At 38.5% G+C, this 10,319-nt stretch overlaps 1 protein-coding gene across 1 annotated transcript; it reads left to right on the forward strand.

Annotated features, from left to right (window-relative positions):
* Nucleotides 1-1,722: 1,722 nt before the first annotated feature.
* LOC139122566 (fatty acyl-CoA hydrolase precursor, medium chain-like) lies at nucleotides 1,723-8,941 on the forward strand. The gene is made up of 9 exons (XM_070688107.1): nucleotides 1,723-2,140; nucleotides 2,482-2,629; nucleotides 3,262-3,447; nucleotides 4,193-4,386; nucleotides 5,077-5,221; nucleotides 5,531-5,697; nucleotides 6,022-6,151; nucleotides 6,734-6,920; nucleotides 8,181-8,941. The coding sequence occupies exons 1-9, from the start codon at nucleotides 1,766-1,768 to the stop codon at nucleotides 8,461-8,463; spliced, it is 1,815 nt and encodes a 604-aa protein (XP_070544208.1). The 5' UTR covers nucleotides 1,723-1,765; the 3' UTR covers nucleotides 8,464-8,941.
* Nucleotides 8,942-10,319: the final 1,378 nt, after the last annotated feature.

The raw sequence follows: 10,319 nt of genomic DNA on the forward strand, positions 1-10,319 counted from the left end.
TGAAGATTTTGTCAAAAAAGGTTTAAGTCTGTCGATTTCAAGGCGCGAACTACATTAACAAGAAACGGTATACACATATTGACTGACCGTGAGGGTAACAGCATACCTTTGTTGCCCGAGGGCCTGAGCGTCGCCCCAACACTCTGTCCGTTTCACGTGAGGCCAAGGCAACGGACCGATTTTGGGCGACTTTCAGTCCTGAGGGAAAACAAATATATGCTGATAACCGAATATGGCCAGTCAATGTGTGTTTGTAACACGCCTCATCCCAAAAATCGAGCAGTTCCCTGAGATCTTCAACATTCGTACAAATTTTACAGAATATAAACGAACACTTTTAACCCATTAAGCTTTCAATTGTAGTGTTAATTTAGCTTCGCTAAACTTCACAACACTTGTTCTCATTTGCATACAACTTTGCACCTCGGATCTATAGATGCAACATCCATCACTCATCACTGTCGCAGACGACACGGCCACTGTGAAAATATCTCTGAAATTGGCATTCGGCCAAATTAAATGTGTACCGATCCCTTGTAAGTAAAATATTTTGACCGTTAGAGTGTGGACATCAGTTGTCGGGAGAGGGCGATAATACTATCAGAAGTTGTTTGACATAAGACGAATATCATGATATTATACATTTAAAGCATTAAAGTTAATAACGTTAAAACGAGTCGGTGAATGGATAAACGCTTCGTTATCACAAATCTTCCAGTTCATTCGCTCTGAATTAGTTTTTAAGATATTACCATTCTGTCTGCTGACAGCTGTAATTTTTACGTATATTCCACATACATTTTCTGTTTATTAACTCGTAAATGCTCAGTGCAATTTTTTTACACAACCTGTATGTGTGAGGCCAGCTATTGTTGACAATCATGATTGTTGACAATCATGATTGTTGACAATCATGATTGTTGACAATCATGATTGTTGACAATCATCTGAATAATAGTCCTGATAAGATTTGATTTGAAAAACAATGCATGTCATGCACGATTGGTATTTGAACATACTTTAAGAGAAGAAGATGAAAATGTACTTTATTATAGAACGGAAGTAATGAAAATATTGAAACGTATCAAAAAAGTACAATTTTTTCCTCCTTTGGAATTTCTTATTAACTGCATGTATATGCAATGTATAGAGCGGAAGCGCTCGGCTCGTGATGTTCCTCTGCTTAAAGATAGAAGGAAAAATTTGCGTTTTTTGTTCTCGTTCAAAATTGTTTAACACCGGCTATACGTTATGACACATACTTATCTTGTTCCTGAAAGACCAAAGAGATCAATCAAACCAAAACAATTCAGGGAGTTTATTTGTCATAACATAGTTGAAAGATATGCGTCAATAAATGCTCGTTGTTTCAAGATACAAACATTGTAATACAGATACTTGAAAATACTCTATAACTATTGTTGATTGGAACAGTCTGGATGATGATAATGTAAATGCTTGTACGGTTGATGCCTTTAAGACAGTCCTCCAACGCTCTGGCTTACCTCCCAGCATCGTCTTTTCCCCGTTGATGATATACCAGCAATCTGGTCCTTCAACGTATTCTTTCAAATTCAGATTCAGAGACGCCCTCTGGGTTGTTAACATGTACGCAGAGCAACTTGCCTCGAACTCTATCCAACCTCTACATGGTGACCCGAGAGGCAGTAAATCAATAAATCAATATGCCAATTATCTGAATACCCAAGAAGTGCATTTGTTTGCCGGACTAATCGGATATTTACTCAAATCAAGTAATCGTAATATGTGCATAATGCGGCGTCTGGTATATTTTTCATTAATTCTGAGTCTGTCGAGCGTGGTAGCTTACTCCAGCACCTACACAAACTTTACCTACGTCATCACTGAAACGATTTACGGTGCTGTACGTGGCATGCGGGTTCTTCAAGACGATGGGAAGTATTTGGACGTCTTCGCCGGGATACCGTTTGCTTCACCGCCGATAGGCGATCTTCGCTTTGCCCACCCCCAGCCTCCGTTGCCATGGGTTGGCACAATCAAAGACACGTTCAGGTTCAAGGCGGCCTGCCCGCAGCAGGAATGGTTTCTTCGGAACAGTTTTGAAAGCTTTGACAATTATGACGAAGACTGTTTGTATCTGAACATCTACGCTCCCCACGTAAGTAGGACAAGTAAACATAATTCAGCTATAGGTTCTTACACGCGTGCGTTATTCTCGAACTTTAACACTTTAAGGTCACTTCATAACAGACAAAGTATTATAGTGTACACGACCTGCTCGGGTGTGTATCTTATGTCATACTCGCATAAAAGATACCCTAGGGGACTATAAATCAAGTGCCGATGATGAATAGACAAGTTAAATTATGTCAAAATCCGAAAATACATCCGGCATAAAATTCGTTTAAGGTGACCTGGGAATGTAACTAACATGCACGGTATTAATGTATAACCAGTCCAACTCCGCATTTATCAATTAGATCTCAAAATACTTGACAGGTCCCCTTAGAGCAAAACTCGTATCCCGTCATGCTTTGGATTTACGGTGGAGCTTACAGATTCGGCACAGCTGAACAGTATGACGGGAGTATACTGGCGCAGAAGAATGTGGTTGTCGTGACGATAAATTATCGAATTGGAGCGCTAGGTAAATATGAAGCTGGCATCGGGTTTTGCAAGGGGTTTAATATGACAGGCATTCAAACCTGTTGACGTGTGACTGCGAGGGCGCAATTCTATACGTCTTATTATAAAGACAGCAACTTTTGGTGATTTTTCCCAGTAATGTTGCTACAAGTCTATTGTATCTCGGTCTACTATCCGGGGCATTAAATCGCTGAAATTGAAAGACGATGTGTTGAAATACGTTCAAAGTCGTCAACTGTAACGTACTTAAATTTCCCTATCCCGGGATACGATTTGCAATCAATTTCCCCTATTGCCTCACACCCTTCTCCCAATGGAAAACATTGATAAGTGCATAACTTTACCTTGTATGTTACGAGACGTGAATTTATTCGAATAATTTGGTGTGTATATTATGTATGCTTTGTCTGGTACATGAAGCATGATACGATCTCAAATGTTCACGAGCTGGCTGTCACACTATATTTAACTGTCATTGACCAATAATTTTATCCTCCATGTCATCGAAAACGAAACGAACTTCTTAATAATTAGTAAAACATCGTCCTTGAATTATCGTTACAGTAAATGTTTTATTAAGGTGTCCAACTTTAAGAAATGTTTTGTCTTCGGTGTAATTTTATTTATGCTAAGGGTGGCTGAGCACCGACGATGACGTAGCCCCTGGGAATTATGGTCTGCTGGATCAAATCGAGGCTATGAAGTGGGTGCAGGACAACATCGCCAACTTCGGTGGAGACCCGAGCAGAGTCACCATATTTGGAGAGAGCGCTGGTGGCGGCAGTGTTGGACTTCATTTGTTTTCCGATGTATCCAGAGGTAATACAACAAAAATGTGCAATAAATTTGTGTCCATGTAAAGATAGCTTGTTCGAAAATCGATATTCTAAATTGAAAGTTTTAACAAATCGCGGCCGGAGCATCAGCAATACATTTAGCTTGAATCCTTTTGTCTTAATGGCACAAGTTCGAACAATTTAAGAAAGGTCCGAGATTTGCTCAAGGATATTAAAGATATGTCCTTGAAGCATTGATGTAATAAAGCCGAACAATATTCGGCCTCGATGAGCAATATTCGGCCTCGATGAGCTTTTCTGACAAAATTACCATGTTTCTATTAACATACCATAAGGAAATCATAGGGTAGGTCGGTCGCTCGATCAACTTTTTTCTAGTTTATTTTTATTTTCATTTGGGTGCGAGCCATCAAAATTTTGCAAAACCATGGTATGGGTGATTTTTGAAAATGTATTAAATCATTTTGATACGGAGGTTTTAAGTAGGGTAAGTCGGGTTACCGGAAATACACATATCAATAATATTTCAATTACAAATTGGTGTGAAGCGCTCCGGGGTTTACTGGAGGCAACCCTCCCTTGCCGTGATATCTAAGTTTTCAATTACTCTGAGACAAAAGAGAAAACATCAACAAATCCAATTTCAAGCACACGAGTTACTGAACAGATGCACGCCGCCTTGCCCTTTCATTGCAATCTGAAGCCAGGGGAACTCGCCGACTTTGTTTTGCAGTCGGTTATAACTGAAGAACCTCATTTGTCGACAGGCTTGTTTCACGCCGCAATACCACAGAGTGGCTGTGCTGCATCACCCTGGGCTATCTACAGACCTCCACATAACGCCTCTGACGTCACGAGGCAGTTGGCCGAACAACTGGACTGTCCTAGGGAGCCTTCTCAAGATTTGGTCAACTGTCTGAGGACAACACCTTGGGACGTTTTCCACGGCATAACCGTCAGAGTAGGTACTAGGTGACAATTAACATGCTCATCCCTAATGCTTTGTGAAAAGCTCCATAATCATTGTTGATACACAATGGACCTTTGTAAGACCATGGTGGCGGTGGAATAGTTAAACGTCAGGCTAAAATGGCGTGTTCAAGACGTGCCGAAGTTGATTTTATTTTGTAGCGTACATTAAACTTGGTATGGGTAAAATATTTAGATAAATAGATATTTTTGAGGAAAAGAAACTATCATGAACGTCATTAAAGAGTGATCTATATGAAGTAAAATTTATGAATAGGAATTGTTGAATAATTTTATTGGTATTAGAAATTCAACAGCTAATTCCATAGCAGAAACTTGGTTAGGAAATATCATGAAAATTCTTACGGTTGCGCAGAATACACGCTGAGGTAATTTCAAGATTTAAAATCAGCTCGTGACGTTTTATCTTCGTTGTAATGGATGGTAATGTGAAATATCATAGAACCACGGCAACTCTCTCCAAATTTCTCCAACTTCTCTTGCTATTTCTTCAATTAAGTTTAAAGTTTAAACAAAGTTACTGTATTCTGAATATTATTAATTCATCAGTGCAGACCCGATTGTGATATCGACCCCTCTCCTGGCTTTCCATTTATCTCCTTCCGTGTTCACATCTATTGTCCTCACATGTCCTCCTTCAATCTACATATATTGTACCTAGGGACCTGACATGATATCGCCGTGGGCGCCGCGAATAGATGGGTACTTCATCAAAGATACGCCCGAAAACTTGCTTAGGTCGGGAAGGTTTACTCCGGTGCCGATGCTGATAGGGACCGTCAAGGATGAAGAGGCTGCAGTTTACCGTACGTTTCAAAATGATCAAATCAGGGCGTTTTTCAAGTTACTTTTACTTATATATCAAGGTTTACTGAATGCATTCTACCTGAGAATCGACTCTGTAGAGACAAGGGTGTACATAATTTTTCTCGCACGGTCAGCAGTTATTAATCTGATTCCCTCAGCCTGTTATAAAGAAACAAAAACAGCCACAATATCAAGAGATTACGATTTTGCTCCTTTCTTATGGTCCTGCGAAGAGTTCAATGACATGCCGCCATCCTGCATCCTGTGAAATGACTCTGTGTCTGAATCTATATGTAAATGTTTTGCAGGGGATCAATTGATGACGAAAGAAAAGTTTGATGAAGAACTTCTAGGATGGGTGGCGCGATTCGACTACACTGGCAACTCGGACGCCATCTTTGATGCAGTGGAGTATGAATACACCGAACCAACAAACCCGAATGATCAAAGTATGATCAGGCATCAGTGGATTATGGTGAGAACATCACGACGGTCTGAAATAAAATACTTCAAATGACAAAATACGAAAAACAACCAAACAAGTTAATGATCTTTCTTCTAAATCACAATCAGAATATGTCTTCAAGTAACTGAATTCATGGGTGCCGGAAGTGTTCAAATCCGTTTAATAATTTCCTCTGGGCATTACAAAGAGTTTACACTCATCTCAACAAGTCGTGAAGTTGAAAGATATTGGCTGTTCCTCAAACTTCAAAAATTAGCTCTAAATGAATAGAAAACATCAGAAAAAATTTACCTGTCTACAAGAACAAATGAAATAAATTATCTAACGTTTCAGATAAAATCAGATTATGGTTACGTGGCACCATCTTACCGCCAAGCCAAGTATCATTCCGCACAGGAAAAGAACACCTACATGTACAGTTTCCAGTACAGGTCACGGCATAATCCATTGCCGGAATGGATGGGTAAGTATAATTTCCAGTAGTCTACACTACTCCCATCTCATACATAGATGCCCTTGAGCTGGTCCAAAGCAGCAGCACAGATCCACAATACTGTGTAGAAAGCTAGGCCTGCGGCGGAAGTGACGTTTGCACCATATCAGTCGCGCACTCGCAGAGCTATTCGTTGGGATCGCACGATAGCACCCGACATACCTCGCATATCATGAATGATGATGAATTTCACAGCATTGCCTCAATGGAAACACAATCCGGACTATTTAAGTTTTGTAATGGAAATCTTTTGCTATCAATCTGAACAAAGTCAAATTAACGTCCAATGTAATTCATGATGATACATTTGAAATAAAGTTCTTTAAAGTTCTGTATCATTTTATTTTCCCGGTCTTTAAAAAAGTGTTTATATGGAAAGTGTCCATTATTTACATTTTTCTTGAGCATTTGCTGGATGCTCGAGCTTATGACAGTCTTCTGTAAACTCTAAGAGAAATAGCAACGGAAGAGCAAACGTTTTCCAAAGAATCAGTCTTTTTAACTCTTGCGAGTGTAAAGTATTACAATATTAATTTTGAACAATCCACATAGGGGTTCCTCACGCCGACGAGTTGTTTTACGAATTCGGTTGTCCGTTCTGGGGAGCCAATAGGACGTGTCCCTGGGGCTGTCACAGCACTTGGTATTCATACAACGGTGATCAGAAAGAGTGGTCTGACGAGGATTTGGAAATGAGTGATTTCTTCATGACGTTGGTGGCGAACTTTGCCAAACACAGGTTAGTTTATTAGTAACATTCTCATTTTAATTTAAGAAAATCACACTCAGACTGGAAAAAATTTAATTCTACCGATACCAAACAGGAAAGAACATGAATATTGACGCCTTAAACGATATTCCCATGTGGCATTAGTGTTTAGGATTTGACGCTCTCACGGCCGTGAACCAGGTTTACTTCCAAGAGAGGGTAGATTCTGCTTTTACACAAATCACTGTCCCTCCACACACACAAATGGACGATTAGTGAGGCACTTAACCAGTAAGCTTTAGTTCATATGGAATACATCGTCATGTATAACGGAACAGGAACCGACATCCTTGATCAGTATGTCGATAGTTTGTCCTTGTAGGAAGAGCAATTTACATTCATTTTAGCATTAAAGAGTGCCACTACATTATTTGTGTATGAACCATCAACAGTTGTGTATGTTACATTATTTCACTATCGTTGTTATTGTTTGTGTATGGAAGAGTACAAATTTAATACGGCCCTTGCACTCATGGGCTTTTTAAAATTATGTTCCCCTCCGTGATATACAAATAGTTTACGATTTTGTCAGATTAGTCGCCTGGGGGCGCTCTTTCTATCACCAGAATAATTCAACGGTTTGCAGATCGAGGTTGAACGAGGCAGTGCAGACTCCAAGAATTATAATACAGACTTATTGAACAGTTGACGTTCGATAGTAATGTCGTTTTAGGACACACGATACCTTGAAAAAAATAAGTCCAACCATAAACAACGAGATTTAAGGGGGCAATACCAGGAACAAGGCGACTAATTATGATCTCTATTTTCGCTCAAACATGTTATGCAAAATCAAGGAAAAGGTAGACACGTAGATTTGTGTCACCTTTCATCTTTATGCAATTACTGTAACACACTTTGAATCAGCTGATTGCTTTTATAATTAGTGAGTTCTTTATTTAGCCGTAGACAGTAGAAGCAAGACTATTGTCTATTAAACAGCTAATATGACACTGTGACCATGTTTTATGTGTACGTTAGGAAGGATTAGAGGAGCTGCATCTCAAATTAGCGAACTCTTGACTAAAGCAGAATTAGCTGAAAGGTATGCAGGATAAAGGGAAATGCTTTACAGAACACAAACTTAGTTCAAATTATGCTACTTATTTTTATAAGACTACCAGAATGTCGCTCGTATGTCGTGAATATCGACGGCGTGCTGATCATACTATAACGAAAAAGACCATTCGTAATAGGGCGTGGTGTCTGTTTTGTTTTATCAACTTTCAGTGATCCTGCACACGAACCTGTTAATGGTATCGTCTGGAATGAATTCAACGCGACCGGCAACGCCTACCTGGAAATCAACAACCAATCAGAAGTGAGGTACCATTTCAGGTCACGTGAAATGCACTTTTGGGAGAACTACTTTGACAAAGTTGTGCTGCGAGAGCCAAAAGTCGTTGAAGAACCGTGTCCTGTGTCATCCTCGAAATTTATAAAACCGATGATGACACCAATGTTTCTAATTACCATTGTTTTATTGGTAATCTTGTCACCGACGATTCTATGAGAAATGCTATCAATTATAAATTCCTTATACGTTAGGGTGATTACGAAAATTTCAGATTTTTTAATGCATGAGACATTAAATCTTTAATAAATCTGATACACCTATTTGATACCAACTTTCAAGAAACCAAGATTCTTATGACTTCTGGTGCCTGTGTATTATCGATTTTAACAACAGTAGTGTAAAGGTTGCGCAGGGCAAAACCAAACCTGTTTTAGATTTGATCATTTCCTTTAACATACATGATTTACAAACACAAATCTGGAAAAAAAGCGGAATTTTCATATTGCTATCTTCTGTCGGGTTCTTCAGAAAAATATAACGTGAAAAGTTTGAAGTCAACTTAAGGTCAATGACATCGTAAAACAGTAAAAAGATCAAAATCAAACACCACATGTTCACGGGCGAAGTTGTAAAATTTCCTTATAACAAGGACTTACTTATTCAACTAATAAATAATCGAAAAAAGTTCCTTCAATACTGCAGGTCATGCGATACCATATCGCTAAACACTTTGGTTATCATGAGTAGTCTATGGCTAGTGGCTAGGATTCGGCGCTCTCACCGCCGCGGCCCGGGTTCGATTCCCGGAGTGGGAATCTATTCTTTTATTAAGATGTGAGAGTTGTCTGTTGTTAACTTTCATAATTAAAGTATTTCCATGATTTCTCTAAAAATATTTGTGTGTTCGCACTTTCGTGCTAAGGGGGGAGGGGGGGGGCAGAGGGAATAGTTATGATTTTAATCGTTGCGATGAGAATATAAATCACAATGATAAATTGACTTTATATTTTCTTCGATCCTACTATTTTGTTTATATTTCAAGGTCACCTCATTTCAAACAGTGAGGAAATTCCAGCACAGTTGCGAAAGTCAAAGTTTAAAAATATCCGACTGACCTTTTTGTTATATCATGGTGGCATAAGACATTGTATCGTGGTTATATTGCAATACAAAAGTACGTGGATATTTGTCATAGACAGACGTGCGAGTTTTTTTGTTTTGTTTTAGTAATTGAAAATGGAAAGGGCAGTCCATCAAATATTTCCTTCAAGGAGGGTTTCTCATAAATAACTTGTAAAACATTTTCATTTTTTCATAATTATAGTGCATCAACAGTTACAAAGTAAAACGTGACGATTTGAAAACCTCTCACTTGAAACGAAATATTACAACTTTTAGACATAATTACATCAGGGTTCTTAGATTATCTCCAGTTAGCTTTACTAAGTAGCCAGCCCCACCCTGCAAAACAACAAGTTTTGTCATATCAAACATTTTCTCGCGGATTTATTTCTTTTCATCTCCGCAAATGTACACCTGTAAGCAGCTTATAACAAGAAGAAATTAGAATCTTTGAAAATAAGTTATCTCCAAAACACTTGTTCTATATTGAACAAAAGAGTGAAAACAGGGTAAAAAGAAATATTCTATTTTCATAAGTGTTAAAAAACGTGAAACACTTAATAGCAAATCATTGTCAATGCATGTCAAGAAATGAGGAGATTTCAAAGGAATTTTAATTCCATAAAGGCGGTAAAGAAATTAGTTTATAGAACCACTCTTCTTTTATAGCTACTTATATAGTTTGTTATATAATGTTTTGAATTCGTGTACGGTGCCACTTCTTAGCAACCAAGGTTTTTATCAACCTTTCTGTATGCATCGATCATTAATTACAATTAAACCTTTTGACTGCAAGTAAAAGTATAAAAAATACCATTTGTCTTGTGGATGGGAGATAATTAGGTAGAATTTCCATTAACCTACACTAACAAAAGAAATATTTCACATGTAGAAACCATAGCTTTCTTATATGGTCTAGTGGTTAGGATTTGACGCTCTCACCGCCGTGT

This window comes from Ptychodera flava, chromosome 22, assembly GCF_041260155.1.
Source record: "Ptychodera flava strain L36383 chromosome 22, AS_Pfla_20210202, whole genome shotgun sequence".
NCBI classification, from domain to species: Eukaryota; Metazoa; Hemichordata; class Enteropneusta; family Ptychoderidae; genus Ptychodera; species Ptychodera flava.

Excerpts from the sequence above, each read along its gene's own strand:
- LOC139122566 (XM_070688107.1), top strand. The coding sequence starts at position 1,766 with ATGTGCATAATGCGGCGTCTGGTATATTTTTCATTAATTCTGAGTCTG. Across the intron at positions 2,630-3,261 it reads TTATCGAATTGGAGCGCTAG|GGTGGCTGAGCACCGACGAT; the intron begins GTAAATATGAAG and ends ATTTATGCTAAG. Across the intron at positions 6,921-8,180 it reads GCGAACTTTGCCAAACACAG|TGATCCTGCACACGAACCTG; the intron begins GTTAGTTTATTA and ends ATCAACTTTCAG.